At 29.2% G+C, this 22,589-nt stretch overlaps 1 protein-coding gene across 1 annotated transcript; it reads right to left on the bottom strand.

Annotated features, from left to right (window-relative positions):
• Positions 1 to 1,051: 1,051 nt before the first annotated feature.
• LOC125813010 (cytochrome b-c1 complex subunit 8) lies at positions 1,052 to 5,578 on the bottom strand. The gene is made up of 2 exons (XM_049492501.1): positions 5,297 to 5,578; positions 1,052 to 1,381 (listed from the first exon to the last, which is right to left on the bottom strand). The coding sequence occupies exons 1-2, from the start codon at positions 5,464 to 5,466 to the stop codon at positions 1,333 to 1,335; spliced, it is 219 nt and encodes a 72-aa protein (XP_049348458.1). The 5' UTR covers positions 5,467 to 5,578; the 3' UTR covers positions 1,052 to 1,332.
• Positions 5,579 to 22,589: the final 17,011 nt, after the last annotated feature.

The raw sequence follows: 22,589 nt of genomic DNA, 5'->3' as shown, positions 1-22,589 counted from the left end.
ACTATAGCTTGTTCGGATTTTGCTGAAGTTGTTTTTTTTTTTAGGCATTTTGATAAGTTAATGATATGAAATATGTCACTTCTTTTAGTTCTACGTATCAATCTCAAGTGGAACAAGACTAATGTTTTCCAACTTATTAAGTCTAATGCGTACATATTTTAAGTAGTTAACTTATCTATATAATGAACGCTTGAAAACACATATAAAAAAAATTTTAATTTTTGAGTAATAAATATCTAATACAAACATTGTATCATGTATTCAGATGTCAAATCGAAATAGATCACAATTTGATTAGCTAAATAAATGATAAATTTAGAGTTAGTTGATGTAAGAGATTATGTTATGGGTCCAAAATACAAAACTTATAAATTCAGAAATTATATGAAAAGCATAAGTTGTACTTGTATATTATATCAATAAAAATACTTCAGAATATGTGAAAAAGTCATAATTAAAGAAAGAATTTGTTTCTCTTCATCAAGGCAATTGTAAAGTTTCCTTGTTTATGCATGATCTAGAAAAATCAAATTTCATTAAGCTATTTTACAATTCTTAATAACTTGTTACTGTGCATCAACTTTATATCTCAAAAACTATAAATCTATATTAAACGGATAAAAAAAATGGTAAAACTTTTAGCTATGCTTCATAAATCTTATTAATTTGAAATAATAGTTGGAGAGCAGGAGTGAAGATAAAGCGAAAGAGGAAAGGTGTTTTCCCATTCAATTGATCGATTCAGAGTCCCTCGAGAATCCGCGTACCGCCACGGGAGAGCATTATAATATGTTGAAACTTTTGTGCATTGTAATATTTGTTTGGCCATGGTAACATTCAATATAATCATCCTTTTCTGGGGCATATTAAAGTGATCTAGTAAAATTAAAATATAAACTTACAAATTAAGATATAAGAGAAATCTTTGTGCAAATATAATTATTCGCGAGACTCCATCAGACTCATAAAGGTGGTTGAGTTGATGTAGCAAGGGATATCGGGAGAACAAGGATCGATTCCCCCTTGCCAACTCTTAATCAAGCCATGATAATTGAATGAAAACTGTTCATTGTGCAATCACAATGATATCTTTTAACAGCAAGTCAATGAAATGTATAACAAATTATTTTATCAGACTATTTCTGAATAAGATTTTGGATGCACAAGACTTTCAAAAGACCCTAACAGAGATTTAATTGTTATTTATAGGGGCCATACAAGTAAATATCTTCAAAATGAGAAATTCGAAAAATGCAACAATAGTAGCTTATTTCCTGTTGAAAACTGCAAAATGGAATAGAGATCTTCAACAGACAGATGAAGAACACATCTTTAGTATCTGTGTTCTAACTTCTCCTTTTCCAGGAAGTGCTGCACATACCTGCATGAATAAAGAATGTGGGGAATGATCATACATGCATTGTTATCAACTAAGCCAACCTCAAGACGAGCATTCATTGATTCAAAGCATCGCTCCATCTCAATTGAAAAAGCTAATAACATTTCAAGAACAAATCTAGTTCTGCTTCCGTGTTGCTTTTGTATTGTTCTTTATTTTGACCTTTTTTGTGTCTGATTCCACATAATCTTTTTCAAGATCGTTTTGATGTTTTGAAAAAACAGGGCTCAGATTTCCTTTGTTTTCTATATCTGAATCACGCTCTCTTTGACTTATATACACACACAAACACACGTGTGTGTTAATTATATCGACCACTGTAATATGCATTTTCAGCACTAAAACTTGTCAAAAGAATTCATTGCATCTTGTAATTGATGAGGTTGAAACAAATTTATTCAGCCAACTATCCAATCTAAAAAGAGAACCTCCCGAAAGCCCTAACCGAGAGAAAGGACGTCTTTCTATTTGGGAATTTGAAAATGATTGACACCACTCCACCAATTATATATATTATGCAACTTATCTCTTTCAAATTTAAACATGGTCAGATTATTTTTTTTAATTACCAACTTACCATTATTTATTGTTCTCTTCCATTATGCTTATATAATCCACAAGGCAAACTAAATATGTAAGTTCTGTAACCAGACAAATATCATAAAAATGGCATAGATGAAGTATTTGAACTAAAGAATCTAAATTTTAGAAGCCCAAACATGATGAAGGTTTCAGCAATCAGCTCCGTCAAGTTTGCAAATAGTTAGAAGACAAACTAACAGAGTTTAATGCATACTGAAACCTCAAACACTAGCATACATGACAAAAATCAATTTAAAGAGCCTTAACAAGAAAGTAATCCCTTTACTTGTCCAGTATTGATTTGTCACATCCCTTGGGAGCAATAAATAGAAGACAATTATACCATATCACCCATTGAATATAATAAATTCAATGCATTGGGAAATGACTATAGGTAATAACAAGGGTGAAAAAATTAGGAACTAAAGGGTAAACTTCTTGATTTTCTAATCTGTAAAAGTGGATATCTTCTTTTTGATGACCAAGTAAAAGTGGATATCCATTTTTAGTATAGTGAACAAATAAAAGTGGACGGAGGAAGTACTTCTTCCATCCACCTTTACTTGTCCACTACACTAAAAATGGTTGTCCAACAATACTTGTCCCATTTTGAAAACCAAGAGATAATTTACCCTTTTGTGTCTATTTTACCCTTGCTATTAAATATTAATTCAATATCTAATACATTTTCCAAAGCATTAAATTGTATATATTCAAAGGGTAATATAGTAACATTACCCCTACTATTTATTGTTTCCTAAGGTGTGTCAAGTCAATAGTGGACAACTATTGTTGGACAAGGGGAGTATTGATCAACATGACTAATATTTAGGAATTTTGAAAATACTGTAAAATTAGCTTTTGGGCCCAACTCATACCCAAAAGGTAGCTCAAAGGGAGGAGAATTACCCAATTTTAATGTCATAGATTAGATTTCATATATGAGCTACTACATACTATTTAAAAAAATCACTTTATTTGAAATTCTTAGAGTTGGAGTTAAAGATGGAGTTGTGTTGGTTATGGTTTTTGCTTGAGATAATATTTGGTTGTTTGAATGTAATTTTCCTATAAAAAAAACTGAACTATAAATAGGCTTAATTTTTATTAAAACAAATTACAGTAAATTTGAAAAAGAAAAATATAATGAAAGTGAGAAAAGTGATGAGGGTTTTTTGGATGTTTCCTAATTCTTAGACATATTCATGGCCACACTTATTTTCAAATAAAGTGAGAAAGCAAACTTTAAAGAGTTACAAAGACTTCAGGACATAACAAGTTTTCTTGAATTAGACAAATTACCCAAGGATCCTTCGGTCGTTGGCAATTACTATATCTCCAACTTTAGCAGCATAGGCATTGTTCCATGATTATGAAGATTGAAGAGTGCACACGAGGAAACCAATATAATACCAATGCAATAAAATCTCTCAAATCCTAATTTGATTACTATTGTATGTTATTATGATTCTTGGATCCATAAATCACCTATATTCACGTCACTAGGCTCTACTTGGGTCAGAGTCCCAAAATAAAACAACCAATAAACAACGCCTCAATATTAAATTAGATCGGGTCAGCTATATGAATGTCCCCGAGGAATCTACTGTTTCAGCTTCAAACTCAATGGATAAGGGACTATCCTACCTATGCCAATTGAACCATGAGCAATAGATAACCCATATTAACCATTAGGCTCTATTTAGGAGAATATCACATACCAAAACAATCACAACCACACCTCAATACTAAATTAGTTAGGGTAAGCTATATAAATCCCCTACATCCATTCTTTCACTACCGAGGAATCCAATGTTTCAGCTTCCAAATTTGACGGATAGTATGCCACCGACCATTTCCAATTGCACCAAAAGCCTTGTATCCATAAATCCCCTATATCCATTTCCGCTCTAAGGAGGTCAAATCTAAAGGGAAAAAACAATCAATTAACTACACTTCAATACTTAATTAGCTTGAATTGGTTATACAAAGTTTCTATATCCATTTCTCTAGCAGGGTCCTAGCCCAAAAGAGAAAAATCCCCTATGTCGATTTCTCTACTCGATAATACGCCTTACTTTGCCAATTGAACCAAAGCCATGTACCCTTAAATCCCCCATGCCCATTTTGCTATAATCATGTCAGAGATCTAGAAGAAAAAATCAATTAACCAAGCCTCGATATTAAATTAGCTCGAATTGGTTATACAATATCTCTATATCCATTTCTCTGTTCCGGTCCTATCCCAAGAAAGTGAAATGCCCTATATCAATTTCTCTACTCAATAATATACCTCTATCTTTTCCAATTGAACCAAAGCACTGTACCCATATATCCTCCATATCTATTTCGCTCTAATGAGGTCAGCAATCAATAAAAAAAGTAATTAATTCACCACACCTCAATATTAAATTAGTTAGAATTGGTTATACAAATTCTCTATATCCATGTCCCTATTTGGGTCCTAGCATAAAAGAGTGAAATCCTCTATATCGATCTCTATACACAACAATATGCCCCCTAGCTTTGCCAATTGAACCAAAACCATGTACCCTTAAATCCACTATATCCATTTCCACTCTGATCAGGTCAGATCTTGAGCAAAAGAACAATCAATTAACTACGCCTCAATCGAATCAGATATACAAATTCTCTATATCCATTTCTCTATTTAGGTTCTAGCCCAAAAGAGTGAAATCCCCTATTGCAATAAAGCCCTGCACCCATAAATCCCCTATACACATTTCGCTCTAACCAGGTCTGATCTCGAGAAAAATTAACCAATTACCTACACCTCAACACTAAATTAGTTACAGTAAGCTATATAAATCCCCCAATATCCATTTTTTTACTACGGAGAAATCCACTATTTCAGCTTCCAAATGTGATGGATAAATACCTCCTACCTTTGCCAATTGAACCAAATTCCCATACCCCATAAATTCCCTATACACATTTCACTCAAATCAGGTCAGATATCGAGAAAAAAACAATCAATTAACTATACCTCAATACTTAATTAGCTATACAAATTCTCTATATCCATTTCTCGATTCAGGTCCTATCCCAGAAGAACAAAATTCCATATTGAACGAAAATATTGTACCCGAAAATCCCCTATGCACATTTTGCTCTAATCAGATTATAAATCGAGAAAAAAAACAATCAATTAACTAAGCTTCAACCTAAATCAGCTTAAATCGACTATACAAATCCTTTACATCCATTTCTCTCCATACAGGTCCTAGCCCAAAGGGAAAAACAAGTGAATTACATGAAAAAACAACAGCGAAAACACAATAAATAAGTACTTACGAGTAGGTTCCGACGAGTGGACCAAGCAAGAGAGTAGCGCTGATCCAATTTTCAGACACTTTGTGATGGATCTTACCAGGAAGATCCTTCCATAAACCAGGCATAATTTTCTGTTGAAATGGAGATATAGCGTATACAACAGCCTTCAGCTTCACCGGTTGCTTCCCCATCTTCGTTCACTGCGAATTCGTGATTTGCTTCGATCCTTCTTTCTCCGTTGAACTAATCTAGGGTTTGTTGATTTGAGATTTGGAGAAGAAAAAGGAATTCGTATTTTGGTAAAGAGCACTTTGGTGAAATATGGTTTGGGCTTCTGGGCTTGCCTTTTCCATCTCAAATAGTGGGCTGCTAATACCCAAACTTTAATATTTAGCCATTGTTTAGGGATGGCAATGGGGACGTGTAGAGCGGGGGAGGTGCGGATTGAGATTAGCCCACAAAATTTTTAATCCATCCCGCATAACAATTCTTTTCATTTTCAACCCGTCCCGCATAATTTTTTTAATATCTTCTTTTTCTAGTTATGTTTCATATTAAAAATAAAATTAATAAAAATAAATTCATTTTTTCATTAAGTTGTATTAATTTAATAGGATATTGACTTAAAATTTTATGTTTTAGAGGTCAATTGGGAAACATGTAAGATATTGTATTATTTATTATTGAACCATTTTCATTTATTATTTTGAATATTTTAGTAGCTTTAATGAAATTATCTTAATAAATAATGCGCTATCACTCTTATAACATGTAAAAAGTTAAAATTAAGTTTGAACCCACATAAAATCACATATAGCCGCAACCCGCCCCGTCCCACATTAATTTTAAAAAAACCCATTTCAACTCGCCCCGCATCCGACCCGCGCCCACACAACCTTAAATCCGCCCCCCCCCCCCCCGCCCCCCCCACATTAATTTTTAAAAAATCCACTTCATCCAACCCTGCATTCGACCCGACCCACACAACCTTAAACCCACCCCGCATCCGCCCCGCCCCATTGTCATCCCTTTTCTTTTTTTTAATACAAGAACAAAATTTGGTTAAACAAATGTCTAGCTAAATTATGAAAAGTTCCAACATAGTAGTTGTTGTTTAACCTCCCTTTATATGTGAAGAGGAGAGATACAGAAGCTCGATGAGAAGGTGTGAGAGATAAGTTATGCTGAGATTTAGGAGATGTAAATGTGAGTCGAAGAAATATTGGGGAGAAATGATTAGTCATAATTCAGTTTATTGAGGATATGACCTTAGATAGAAAGATATGGTGATCGCAAATTGGAATAGTAGATTAATAGAAATTTGAGCATCGTATCGTTGTCCAGTGGGATAGGTTTCTCCTTTTCTTAGGGCTTAGTGGTGAAGTTCACACTTAGATATTAAAAAATATATATATACATGAAATGGGTTGGTCTTGATGGTTGCATAGTGCTTTGAATACATCAATCTTCTTCTTTTTTTCCCTTTGTGTATTGAAATATTTTTTGCAATGTTATAGTGTTAACGTGGTTTTTGACGGTTTTTTATGGTGTAAAGGGTGGTGTGTTCATCTTAATGTATATATTTGTGTATGTAATATGTATATCAATGTACTTTATTTATATTACATTATTTCATGATCCACGAGTAATATGCATATGATATATAAGTGATATGCATGTGATATACATGTAATATACAAGTCGTGTGCATAAGATTGTTCTTCTTCGAATCCAAAAACTTATCAAATAGAAAATAGATTAAAAAAATATCTCTCTTTCTAATAGTTGCTCCAAAATTAGAAAAAATGGATCAATTAAACAAATTGAACATTATTAACGGAAATTGGTACCCAGGAAAATGTATAAATAACTCTTACACATTCAAATAAGTAACTAACTCCAGGGGTGGAGTTGAGTGGTGGGTTTGGGGTTCGAACGAACCCAATTTTATATTTGTATTAGAAAAATTAAATAAGTATATATATATATATATAGCAACTTTCACATATAACAAACGTAAAAATCATATTTGTATGTTATATCTATAGTTTACATAATTGGGTTCCATAACAAATTTTATGTTTGCTATTCAACTTTTGATTTGTATAATTCGCTATACATCAAATTTTATATAAATTGTTCAGTTTTATATAAATTCATTTATACATTATAATTTGTATAATAAGATCTGTATTTGTATAATTATAAGTGGATAGAACGAAAATATATGTATTTGTATTTGTATTTGTATATACACTTTTCTCTCAATTTATACAAACACACACATTTTATACATTGTATATCGAATGGGTATTTGTACATCGAAAATGGCTAATTTTATACCGAATCAGATGACAAAAAAATGGGATGTTTACTACGAATTACAAATAAAATAAATTATGGCTATAACATTTAATTTGAATTAATAATTTGCTATTTCATACAATTTTTTCTATATATATATATTCTGTTCCAATGAAAATTCTTCCTTCTATTCTGGTAATATTAGAAATTTCAAGAATTTTTCTATTATGGTATCTATTGGATATACTTTTTCTAATGGAATTTCTTCCATATTCTAAAGAAGATCTAGGATTGCTAGAACTTCCTATCTCTTGGGATTTATATATATATTAACTTGTGAACTCTCAAATAAAATTGATTGATGACTTAGTGGTAAGTATGAGGCCATGAAAATGTTTTCTCATGCTAGAGTTATGAAACCCCAAAACAAAATTGACGGATGACTAAGAAAGGGGCCATGAAAATATTTTCCCATGCTAGAGTTGTGAGTTCAAACATCACTATCATTAAAAGTTTTTCTTTAGTTTTCCTTCTCTAATTAAATTTAGAACCCCAAACTCTTAATCTTGGCTTCGCCTTTTGAGTCTACTTCACCAGTCACATTTGATGTCACTCAAGAATTGATATCATTTTATATTTTTAAAAATGATTAAGTCTTGCGTTTTTCATTTTATAATAAGATAATTTATAGTCGTAAATATTTAGACTTATAATTTAGGTAATATATTTTGTTTTATTTCTTAAACTGTATATCTAGTTAATTATTATATTGTTTGATAGTTGGTTAGAGTTATACAAATATTATTAAGATGTAAATTAGAGGTGATGTTATAATATGTGTATTATTTTGTGCAACTGTTAATTATGCATGGATTAATTATTCATGTAGTATTAGTTATTATACTTTTTAGCTGGCATAAAATAATACATAAATTATTGCATGACTTGTATTGTTATACATGTTTTAGTCATGTGGATTTATAAACTATCAACCAAACGTCATATTAATTTTATACATAAAAAAATACTCATTTCCAATCTACCTATCAAATATCATATACTCCATCTGTCCACTTTTAATTGTTGCATTTTTTGAAAGTCAATTTAATTAGTTTTTATAGTTAAATTAGATTGAATTAATTTGATATTTTAAACAAAAAATTTAAATATTTAAAAATTATACAAAAGTACTATAAATTTCAATTTTTTGCATATCAATATGATGAAAAAATACATCATAAAATATTAATCAATATTTTTATAATTTAACTCTAAAAAAATTATGACAAATAAAAGTAGACGGAGAGAGGACATCATAATTTATCCAGCCTCCTAAACGACATAATTAGGTCTAAAAGATAGTGAAGTTATCTAAAAGGATTTTTGAACCATATATTAATGCCAGTCAAATATTGCAACTCTTGTCTCCCTATACCCTACCCCTATATATACCCTAACCCAAAGTTTATTTCATTAATTATTACTTAGCATGCACAAGGGTTATGTTTTAGACAAATTATTCCTAAAATAATTCTATGGGCATAATAATAAGAACGTGGTGCAACTACAGGAAGTGATCATTCCTTTGATTTTTATTTATAATTCTTTTTCAAATTTGATGGTTAAAATTAAGGTAGAATCTAGAATATCGAAATGGATTCATAAAAAAAGTTCGGTAAAAATAAGAAAAACAAAGTATCCCATCCCTGTTATTATTCCAAACTTACTTTCTATAATATTTGTCTAGATTATATAAATGAGTTAGGCCTACTTTTAGGGTGGTTTGATACAAAACAAGGCTATCTTATTACAATTATAATCCCACCTTCTGATAGATAATTCCAAGATTTTATTATAAATTTTACCTCGATATTAATTGATTAATAATATATCTACTGCCATCTATTCGAAAAATTCAATCATAATTTTATACTGAAATAACCCACCTAATTTTTATAACCAAACGATTGCTCAGAGTGTTAAATATTCTTATCGACATTCTGTTAATTCATGAACTTTTATTTCATACAAGAAACCTCTATAAAATAATATACTCACTTCCTCAGTCTTAGAAATCTATGTGATTTTTTTTCGTTTTCTGAGAGCGAGTTTAACAAATTTAAAGTGAAATTGGAAATGTTAAAAATTACAATTTATATATTAAAAAAGATGAAAATGTTACATAAATTGAAACAAGGAGAGTATCCATACACAATTTGCAAACAAAGGGTATTTTTCATGTCAATCTTTTTATATTTTCCATTTGATATTCACATTAAAATCTGATTAATTTAGATTCATGCCCACCGCATAATGCCTCCACTTTCAACTAAAGATTTTTTCATATCCAAAACTCAAACTCAAACTCATCCATTGCACTATATTCTTTGATATCCAAAACTCAGACTCATCAACTTCACTACATTCTTTGACGATTTACATCAATTTTTGTAGAGGAAAGTAAATGCAAGTATTATAAATTACTAGTAGAATATTACTGTGCAAGCTGCAAACTCAACATTGTACTAGTACCACTTTTAGTTCGAGTTTTGTTTTTCAGTTAAACAAAGGAACCTTTAGGTTTTAATGGAAACAACCAATTGTGAATAGAATATAGAGGAAAAGGACAAATATATCCCCAATTTTTTGTAAATGATATGTAGATACATTTCGTCACACTTTTGGGATATTGGTAACCTTGTCGTTCAAAACTAGAGCATATATGCCTTCACTCTAACGGAAGACTAAATAGGAATACGTGACACAATTTTATCCGTAAATTCAATATTTAATAAATGTCAAATTTGTGGATAAAATTATGACACGTGTATGTCCGTTAGTATAAATGATATAAATGCTCTAGCTTTTAATTAGACGGCAGGGGCATCAATGTCCTAAAGACATGACGAATAATATTTGCATATCATTTACGATAATTCAGAGGTATATTACTGTGCAAAATGCAAACTCAACATTGTACTAGTACTACTTTTAGTTAGAGTTTTGTTTTTCAGTCAAACAAAGGAACCTTTAGGTTTTAATGGAAACAGCCAATTGTGAATAGAATATATGACATGAGCAGACAGATATAACAATTCAACTTTTCAACAGAGAGACAGGTTGTGCTAGAAATTCAAAAGTATAATCATTTGACCTAGTAAAATATCTTATGATAAAGTTTATATAGTGAATAGTAATTATGCAGCTTTTTTTACTGATCAAATACTCCGTGCAGCTAAAAGAATCTCAAACGTACAATTCAATTTTATTTTTTAAAAATAAATTAATATTATAGTTTTACATGAAGTTGTTGGAATGGACATGATACGGTAGATAATAAATATCATATCGATATCGATAATAAATATCTCATGCCGTTATCTCTTTAAGGACATCGTGTGAATTTTGTAGACTCAAATTTTCTGTTCTTTCATCTTGTTTTAGTGTTTAGTGTTTATATTTTATTGAATTAAAATTTTGGATAACAAGTACAAACTTAATTATTTAAACATTGGAACTTTGACTACTCTAACGATTATTGAGTACAATATCTTGAAAATTGGTGTGATATAATATATTGAAAACTTCAAATCGATAATATTAATTTACAGTTTTAAAAATACTAAATCATTATCATACTAAATTAATTCAGAATGGTTCGATATTTAAAATTTGAATTTGATATTTTGTGGTACTGTAAATCGGTAGCCATAGTAATTTGATCAACTTCAACTTACATGTACTCATATAATAAAGAATTATGACTTCATTTTTTCAAGAAACATCTCGATTCATCAACAAAGCTTAATTGGATTAACTTTATATCCCTTAACTAGTTCATGACTCAACATAAATTGTGGTTAATTAGTCTCCCAGGCACAAAGGCTGATTGAGTCTTGTCAACCAAGGTATCCATTACATTTCGCAACCTATTTGTAATAATCTTGGAGATAAGCTTGTACACTATGTATCAACAAGAGATAGGTCTAAATTCCTTAATAGATGAAGGATTATTAACCTTGGAAATAAGAGTTACATCTCTATAATTAATGGATTTGTATAGTCAATGACGTACGCAAAATTTCTTTTAAGTGGTGTCGATAAATAAATAATTGATATGATAACACTGTATTAATAAATTGTTTAAAGTGTACTAACAACTTCCTAGATGACTTAGTTTTAACTTTATAACTTATTATTATTGTGTTGAGTTTCATTTCGAACAAGTGATTAAATTACTAAAATACTACACAAACTATATTCTAGTTCAACCGGTCCATTTTATTCGAATTTAATTAGGAATTGAAGGTTGGAGGTTCGAATCTCAACAAAATTAACTTTTATGAATAAAATTTTACAAGAAAAGCTAAAATCAAACAAAAAATTCCTCCTAATGAGGTTCAAACCCGGGAAGCTGGGACAGTTAAGGCACTCTAGCTAGCCACAAGCCAAGCAACACATTTGTTTAAGGAGTGTCATTTATATTAAATTATTAAATTTACTAGTATTTTGTTTTTTCTTTTCAGATTTATATGACGTCACAAGTCTTTACCTTGTCATCGATCGTCACAAGTCCATCTTCCACAAGAGAGTTGGGAGTTTTTTTTATCTGACTATAGGTTATTCTGTTCGCAAAGAATATGTTGAATTTGAATCTCTAGTTGGAGCTAAGTGATTCCTGACTTTTGTTGGTATATACTTTGTTTAATCAGGGATTGTTTCCTTAACTTCTTTTCAAGATCCACTAGCATCATCATTTGCTCCTCCTGTGTGTTTACCAAATGTTGTCTAGTGTCTAGTACTGTTTGCTCAACATTTGAGAATTCCTTCCTCTGTAGTGCTTTCATTTCATTTTTGACATGCTTTAGTTGAGACCTTTAAATCTTCATTGTGTTTCCAAATGTAGGTGTATATATTCCAACCCTGTTAAACATTTTGATGCATGGTTCATGAATTTGAAAGGCCTTGGCCTTCTAATGTTTGGTTCAATAACTAGTGGGGAGTGGTCTGAACAATATTCGTTCAAGTATATTCCCTTCCAACAGTTTCATTTCACATAGCCCACTGGGGTTGCACTAGGGATTGACCTATTTTTATTTGTCATTTGTCGATCGATAAAACACGCAATAGAGTTAACGATAAATTACTGAGTTGAAGATAGACTAGAGTCTTAAAGTCTTCGGATCAATTAGTAGGACTAAAATAAAGTATATGTTGTTTAAGTTTAATGTCACATCGCAAGAGACGGATGAGGAGTAATGATTTGATTGATACACAAGTCATCACTAGGAGTCCTAGAGTTTCAAATATCTTGGGTCTAAAATTTAAAAAATGAAGAGAGCAAAAAAACAACTTCTCTTTTTATCAAAATTCTTTTATATATCCTTTAAATATCTTGAATTATCAATTAGTATGACTTTTAGTTATTTTTACTTAGTTTTCAAATATATAAATTTTATTTTGAAAAAACTTAAGAATTTCTCTCCCGAATTCATGGTCAAATTTTAATTGTTTGACTCTCACAATTTTAAGAGAAATAAAAAAAAATGTGACATGGACAAAAAAAATTCATATGATAGGTGAGTGATAATACCTTTCGAAGAACCATACCACAAAAGATAGTTATTGAGGTGTGAGTGTTCAAGATTTTATAAGCCCCACATCAACTTCTCATTTAATCGGCGTGAGACTCAAATCTCACTCTTTGCATTCACAACGGTTGTGAGCTATACAATGCTAACTCCAACTGAACCATGTCATACTATTGTCACCACTACAAAGGGTCGTGAAAAACTTTGATACGATTGATTCAAATTAAAGAGAACCACCCTCAAGAGTTAGCTATTGATATAAAAGAGTCTAAGGCTATATAAATCCACACTTAAAACCAATATGACATTCAAATTCTACCCCTTGCAATAATATTATAACCACAAGTGTATTTCACTATTTGAAAGATAGCTAAAACTTATTGATGATTTAAACGTGCAACTAATAATTCGTGTCGAATAATGTTTTCATTGAAAATAAGCTTATATTTATTTTTGTGTAGCATATATACCCCACATATCTTTCTGAAGAGAATCATATCTCCTACGATGACAAATAGACGACTGTTGTGTGTCCAATTCATTGCCCACACAAGGAAGTTTGACACTAATTAATTATTTGACTAGATCTAGACTTGATTTTTTTCCCCCTTTTTAGGATTTGATTAATTAAGTTTATGATTAAAAAAAATCATATCAACAGTTAAAATATGACTTTATATTTAGAGTTCAAATCAAAATCTCTAATTAATAATAGAGGAAATAACTTATCACTTCATCATACTCGATTTTTGGTGGTTAGACATCTTTTTGTATATGCTCTATAAATACAAAAAACAAACCAAAAAAATTATCAGAGTTGAAATATGTATTTTGACATGAGTTGATTGATATATATATATTTTTTAAATGTAGCATTTAAGTTTGGTATACTAAAAATAAGAGATGTGATGATCTCATCTTGTTTATTGGGACTTGGGAGAAAGGAAATTTTCGGATAATTTCTTTATAATAAGATAACGAGCGATAACTTATAAATTACTCAATTACCATTCAACGTTCACTATCTTCCACGCTTCCAACTATTATTTCGTTTGTTTCAATCTACATGACCAGAAAAATTCTCATTCAAAGTAGAAGGGAAATTAAAGAGATAAAGAGAGTCAAATAGAGATATAGCTATTGCTTTCGAAAGACTCTTGATTCAAATAATGCATATTAAAACAGTTTGAAAAATATTCGTAAAAACAAACTGGACATAACATATAATAAGAAATACATCACATACATTCAAAAAATAAAAACTCCAAAAATATAATAATCAAAACAAAAGAAACAATATATAGTAATAGAAATTATAAGACAAAAAAGCTATACAAATAATATTATTACTACTAATATAAAGTTATAAACAAAGAAAACAGATACGATGCATCAAACAACCATGAAAAAGAAGAATAAAAAATCAAAAGAAGTTATTTCTTGCGATTAATTTAAAGTCTTGCAAGATTCTTCTATTCATTTGTTTGAGAAAATACACTACATTAACTATCAATGGAATAAAGTACTAGAAAATAATAAAAAATTAATTATTTTTATATATAGATAACCATATTTTTATTCATAAAACATTTTATAATTTTAATTATTTGTCCACTCAAAGTTTGTGGCAGACAAGTTGTTCATTTTCTTGATGAATTTGAAAGACTGGAAATCCAATTTGGTTGGCTATTCCCTGCAAGCGTGGGTGTGGCCTTGTTTTTAGCAGGCAATTGTCGACATTGGTTTTAGGATCTTATATTAGAGTTCATTGATGCGATTAAATTAGAATTCGCGTATCGTAGAATTATTATTAAGAGCGATGTTTCTGACATTTATTTTTTTCTATTTCGAAGAGTTCAATTATGAAACGTTTGATTAAGGATAAAAAATTCTCAGTCACCTCAATACATCAATATAATACATTATTTGGTTTTATGATGTACACTTTTAATAATACGTGGTCTAAATTATTCGATGATTATAATGATGGGATTATAATTACTACATTAATTTATCCCACCTAGGAGATGAGATAAGATTTCTAAATTAGATAGATGAGATATGATAGATTTATATCTCAGAATTAAGATTGAAATAATATTTATATTAGATTTAATAGACGACAAATTTTTTTATCTCAAACTTTATTATGAAATATTTTACCTTATCTTACTTATCAAACAACCCCTAAATACATACTTATTAATTATGGAAAAGACCACACTTTCTTACAATCAATTTGATGAGACAAATAACACATGGCCTGTCTCCATTTAAGATCCCGCTCAACAATTGGATAATTGATTATTCCATACTCCATACTATTGACATGAAAATGACTACTCCCTCCGTCTCATTTTATGTGGCACCATTTCCTTTTTGATTAGTCCCAAAAAGAATGTCACATTTCCTTATATGGTAAATATTTAAAAGTGCAATTCCTCTTTTACCCTTGTTGGTCCCACTTAATCTTAAAATAATACTCCAATACATTTATGAGGAGAGAGAAAAATGAATCTACTTTTTAAAGGGTAATTTGGTAAATATTTCAAAGTCTTCATTTATTTCTTAAATTCCGTGTCCGATCAAATGCTGCCACATAAAATGAGACGAAGGGAGTATTATATTCCTCTCAGAATTCCTGTTTTCCATCTTATGATAATCTATATTTTCAAAAATTCAGATTAAGATGTGTGTTTGTAACAAATTTTAAACATATGGAAAATAAATAAATCACAAAAATAAAATTTGAAGAAACATAATTTTATTCATCAAGATAGTGGCTACAATTCTGTTCCTTCCTTGATTCTCCTCTCCTAATATTTATCCATGATTCGAGGGCCATTAGTGGCGTATTTCTCAAACTAGGATGATTTAGATTTGACCTCTATATGAATGTTCCATATCTTTTGTGGAATATATCGAGGTCTTGATCTCTTTATGAAATTTTTGAGATGTCTTTTAACAGAATTTAGTACCCTTTATATAGGCATAAACTAGGGTTTAGGGTTGAGTAGCCTCCAAAAATCCTAATTTGAGTTGAACAATTAGTAGAGTCCCAACTCGAATTGAACACATCTTGTAGAGACCCACAAAATTTCAATGTCTACAAATGCCCCCTGCTTCAAGGCTTGTTGGAGTATAGACTTGATGAAACTCAAAGACGAGGCTTGAAGTACTCATTCTTCCACCTTTGCAGCTTCAGATTTTCAGATTTGATTTAAGAGAGAAGAGATGAAGGGCAGATTTGGTCCTACTGGGCGTGCCAATTTATTTGTAACAAATTTTAAACATATGGAAAATAAATAAACCGCAAAAATAAAATTTGAAGAAACATAATTTTATTCATCAAGATAGTGGGTACAATTCTGTCCCTCCCTTGATTCTCCTCTCCTAAGATTTATCCATGATTCGAGAGCTGTTAGTAGCGTATTTCTCAAACTAGGATGATTTAGATTTGACCTCTATATGAATATTTCATGTCTTTTGTGGAATATATCGAGGTCTTGATCTCTTTATGGAATTTTTGAGATGCCTTTTAAGAGAATTTAGTACCCTTTATATAGGCATAAACTAGGGTTTAGGGTTAAGTAGCCTCCAAGAATCCTAATTTGAGTTGAACACAATTAGTAGAGTCCCAACTCGAATTGAACACATTTTGTAGAGTTCCATAAAATTTCAATGTCTACAATGTGTCTAAAGTCTCTTTAAGGGCGATGTTTTTGAAAAAAATAAATAATTCATTATTTTCAAATATATCCTAATTGTTTCAATCTGTAAAGTGTTATTAATTAAGTGAAAAATTTACAAAGTAATATAACCTATAGTTTATAAAAATACTCTTATGATTAATGCTATTTAATATCTTTGCTTGGATTCCTGTTTTCTTTTGTCCATCAACAACTTCAATTTCAGACTAAACATCCGTTATATGTTTTGCTTTATGATATACAAATGAATGGTCACCTCTTTATAAGTGTTAAATAATATTTTTAGGCAAGTCTTTCATTTTAATAAGATATATAATGACTTTCTCTAGAATTATAGAAGGCTAGAAGATTCTGTGTACTTTATTAGCAAAATTCATAAGGCATCATTTGGTTTATGAGATAAGATGGAATATTCTAAAAATTAAATTTGAGATTAAATTTATACTTTATTTGATTAAAAATATAACTAATCCCATGATAAACGTATACCTCAAATTTGATGTTATTTTATCCCATATAACAAAAATTAGTTCCAGAACTATAATTTCCAAATAAATTTGTGTCCAAACCAAACAACCACTAAGGGCCGTTTGGTTACGGTATAAGAGACATGTTATCTATGTATAAAATATTACATTAGTTTTACTATGTTTGGTAAAAGCTTTTTATTAGGTTGAAAAGTCAACATGACTTATACTATGTTTGGTTGATAAATTCTAAATATTGTATAAAAGTTATTCATGTTTTTATTTTATACGGTGTTTGATTGCTTTCCCTTTTTGTAATCCTACATAATTAATACCTACATAACTTACGAGGAAATCTATGTATAAGTTATGCAGGATAAAAGGTGGAATAAGTAATGTGGGTATTAGTTATACATGTATTAAAAAGATAAATTACACATTTATCCCTATTAATTTATTTTTTAATCTTTTTTTATAAAAAACTTTACCTAACTATTCTATTTTCCCAACTATTTTTGTTTCTTTTTTCTTTTTGTATAGAAACGACTTTTTATTTGATTTCATTTAAAATCAAAATATAATATTTATTAATATTGTGAATCGGAATATATAATTTTGATAGCGCATATGCTAATTATATATTACTAAATATATCCATATATTTAATTATCATGTACTAAAATTTTTATTTAGAATATGAATTTATATATAATTTATATATTTGGTATACTAAAAATGTACAAACAACAATTTTCTACCTGACTAAACCTTGCATAACTAATACCCACATAATTAAATCCTGCATAACAATACCTGCATAACTAATACCCACATAATTAAATCATGCATAACTAATACCTGCATAACTAAACCCTGCATAACTAATACCTGCACAACTAAATCCGGCATAACTAATACTTGCATAACTAAACCCTGCATAACTAATACCTACATAACTAATATCTACATAACTCTATCCAGTAACCAAACGACCCCTAAAGATTTAAGATCTTCCAATAAGAAACCTTCCCACAAATGCTAGATTATAGCCCGTATCTTAGCCTTGTCCATGCACAATATAGACCAAGTAGTGTACCAACAGTATATACCTTGGTGTGGCGAATTGTCACAATTTCATTATATTTCTAGTAGTCCATAATTTCACTCGCAATACACATCCCTTCGCACTTTGAATAAATTTAATTGCATAAGTAATATGTCTAATTTCAAATAAAATAAGTAATTTCAGATGCAATTTATTAAAACTTTAAAATGACTAAATTTACATAACCTAAACTTAAAATTATGATAAATAGAGATTCCAAAAAATTTATTATAGGTACAAAATACATGACTTGAATCGAAAAACTTTAATTTCCAAAACTCCAAACTTTTAAGAGTCACATTCATCGATCACGTCAACAACCAATGGTATGACTTGTAGCCATTGTTTACCATATATAAACACCAAGCCATACTTGTATTTAAGGTCGGTTGGTAGCGGACTAATATTAGTAATACATGAATTAGTTATAAAAAAATTATATTGAATTTAATTATTGATGTATTACTTATTTCATTTTTATGTATTAGTTATGTTTCTGAACTATAAATTTAAAAAAATTATGTATTATTATATGCAGAATTTAGTTATTTATTATTGCTTATTCATGTATTGATTATTTCATTTTTCTGTATTAGTTATGTTTTCGAATTATAAATTAAATATCCTATTAATTTTGTACATAGTATTACTTATTTATATATTGATTATTTCATTTTTATTTATTAGTTATGTTTTTGAACTATAAATTTTAAAAAATTATGTATTACTATACGCATAATTTAGTTATTTATTATTACTTATTCATGTATTGATTATTTTATTTTTTCAATATTAGTTATGTTTTCGAATTATAAATTAATTTTGTACATAGTTCTTATAATTAACAATCAAACTAATATTATTTATACAAATTTAAACTTTAATACATGTATTATAATATTTCTACTAACTAATTACTAAACGACTCTACTGTCTGAAGAATAAGAATTTTTAATTTGATATGTTTTAAATAGCATTGTATTAGGAACTTAGTTAGAATTGAACGGATATATGATCCATTTCAATCCAAGTAATTTTTTTTTAGAGTCAATGAATTGTAATTTATTTACTCAATTCATTTTAATCTATCTAAATTCATCCATTTAACACTCTTAATTTCATCTACACAAGAGTCTATTTGATATTACTTCTAAAAACCGCTAAATCACCTATTCATATTATTTTGTCCGTTCCTATTTATATGTCATAATTATATATTCCATGTCCCTTAAGAAATTAGATAAATTTACTATCATACACTTATTTAGTGTTCTTTTGAAGTCAATTTTTTACATAATTAATTTATTTTGATTAATTGAATTGACCAAAGAATATGAATTAATCATTTAGTTTTTATGTGCCGGTCAAATTCATACTTTTAATACTAATAACTTTTAAGGATAAATAAGAAAAATAGTGTCATTTATATATTACCGCCTCTGTCCCAATTTATGTGACTTATTTTTCTTTTTAATCAGTCCAAAAAGGAATGACACATTTCTATATTAAGTAACAATTTAACTATAAAATATTTATTTTATCCTTAATGTAATGATTTACAGCCACACAAATTTCTATCATTCATTTTAGATCATAAATTTTAAAAGTCTTCCTTTCTTTTTAAACTCCGTACCGAATCAAACTATCTTATATAAAATTGGACGGAGGAAGTAATAAATATTATATATCATCTATTTTTAGTAGAAATGATATATATAAGGAAGAACAGAGTAGAGATAGTAGGCAAGTGTTGAACCTAAAAGATGAATGGTCAATTACACTTTGCTTATTTTTCTTCCGTATTAAGGGGGAGATTTATGTGTATATAAATGCACATTCTGTGCTTCTTTTTATATCATCTTCTCTTCTCTTCTTCTAAAAAAAGGAAATAAATTTCTCCACACAAAAGGAAGTAAAATCCCACTTCATTCTCACTCTTTCCCTATTTTTTTATTTTTTTTATTATGGTGGTGTTCGAATCAATTTATATATAAGAATTATAGTATAGAAATAGATCGAAAGAAATCACTTGTTTTTGTTCATCTCATGATTTTTCATTGGTTTCATGACTTTTTAGGTCACACTTTATAATTTTTAAAATATAATTATGGTGTTCGAATTAGTTTATATCCTTTGAGACTGATAAATCACATGATTTATTTGTTTCAAAAATTTGGATCTTTTGTGGATTTTTATTGATCATTAAGTCACACTTTCTGAAGTATTTATTTTTTCTTCATACTTTTTAATTTAAACTTTTATTTCTTGGAATTTTTCATTGACCGTTAAGTCACACTCTCTCGGATGTATTTATCTTTCCTTCATTCTTCATACTTTTAAGTTTTTTGTTTTTGTTGAGATTTGAATTCAGATCTCTAGTGATTTTTCATCGATCCTTAAGTCACACTCTTGAATGCTCTTTCTTTTTTATACTTAAAATTTTTTTTCTCCCAGAAAATTTCGTGTTTGTATTAGGGTTTGCAGGATGATCAAGATCAGGTAAATGCTATTTTTTTTTATGATAAAACTTTTTACTGTTTGATGTTTGACAAAATTTGTGAAATGAATTTTTTTCCTTTTATAAAATGTTTTTTACAAAAAAAAAATGTTTTGCTTTACCTGAAAAATGGGGAAAACATCTGTCTTGTAACTGAATGATGATGCTTCTGTTTTTTTAAATATGTTTAATATGTTGTCATTAATATATAGTGTTATTTATCTTCTTTGTTTTTGCCTTTTTAGTTCTTTTTTTTGTTGTTTTCCTTTTTATATTTTACAATCACTTGATATATAGGGTGTTTAGTATTATCTTCTTTGTATTATTTCAATTTTATCGAATCTCCCTAGAGGGATGCTTACTTATGTCCATTTACGGTAGGAATAAGGATGAGATATGTTTTAAATTTCTTCAGATCGTACTTGTGAGACTACAGTAGTTATATAGTCGTTGTTGTCCTATTAAGGTGAGAATTTTTCATCTATTTGAATTAGGGTTCTTGCTAGCATATTATTTTAGTAAATATGAAGTTAAATGGAGTACTATATATTTTAATTTTTGATTGTAAAAAGTACATATTTGTTAGGAGGGACATAATATTTATCCCTTTTAGGTTTTGATTTAAGATCTGTTTGGACATTACAATTTCTTTCTCCCAACTTTATTTATCTTTATATATTATTTGGCTATACAATTTTTGTAGTTAATTTTCATTCCAACTTGAAATTGAGTTTTTCATACTTGGAAATAATTGATTCTAAACCACTTTTTTTCTTCACAAAGTGCAATTAATGCATGTTCTAGTACAATCATTTTTTATTCTATAAATATTGACTTGTTCATACAAAAAGTGAGAGTAGTAACATGAAATATAAGATCTATGTTATGTTTATAGAGTTATGAATCCCCTCTTTTTTAGATTCTAATTTTGTGATTGAATTTGTTTATTTAAATGTAATGTGAAAGATGATAATAGAGAGCTTCCTTTAGTCCACTCATAGGTAGACAAAGGATTTGAATTATCTCCCGACTCATTCATTCAAACACAATAGGAAGTATGTATTCTTATACTATTGTGAATGTGTGAATGATGCGGGAGATAAATTCTCTCCTTTTTATCTGTGCTTGGACTGAAGGGAGCTCCCTTTTACCTTTTTTTTTCATTTTCTTTTAGTCGAATTGATTTCTTATGAGTTAATTGTTTGGGGAAATTCTTGTATGTACCTCCACTATTTTACGAGTACTTGCTATGTTTCAAACCTTTTTTTTATGTTGTGATTCAGTTTGGTATCCTAGGAAAGATTTGGGATTTTTTTCCTTTCAAGAAAAGCAATTTCCTTGGAATTTTTGAGTGGTTTCACCTAAAATCTCCAATTGTTTTATTTTTAGCAATTCTTGATGCCCAAATTTAATGTAAATGGTTAATTTTATTGGAAAATTTGCTTGGGAGCTGATGTATTATGGCATAGTCTCATTCCACACATTCTTTTTAATTGCCACTATATGTGTGAATAATCTCCTTACTAGTTGTATCTTTGTTCTTTATTGCTTATTGGTTATATGTTAATTGTGTTGAGGGTCTATTAAAAATTAATAACTTTTATACTTCACTACGATATGAATAATGTTTGGATTCATCT

This window comes from Solanum verrucosum, unplaced genomic scaffold (genome assembly GCF_900185275.1).
Source record: "Solanum verrucosum unplaced genomic scaffold, falcon-dt-bn FXZP01000144.1, whole genome shotgun sequence".
In the NCBI taxonomy this organism is placed as follows: Eukaryota; Viridiplantae; Streptophyta; class Magnoliopsida; order Solanales; family Solanaceae; genus Solanum; species Solanum verrucosum.
The sequence above is the reverse complement of the archived record's forward strand: the minus strand, read 5'-3'. Positions and strand labels throughout refer to the sequence as shown.

Coding starts and splice junctions, on each gene's coding strand:
- LOC125813010 (XM_049492501.1), bottom strand. CDS start 5,466: ATGGGGAAGCAACCGGTGAAGCTGAAGGCTGTTGTATACGCTATATCT. Junction 1,382..5,296: donor CCACTCGTCGGAACCTACTC/GTAAGTACTTAT, acceptor TTATTCATGCAG/GTATGTGCAGCACTTCCTGG.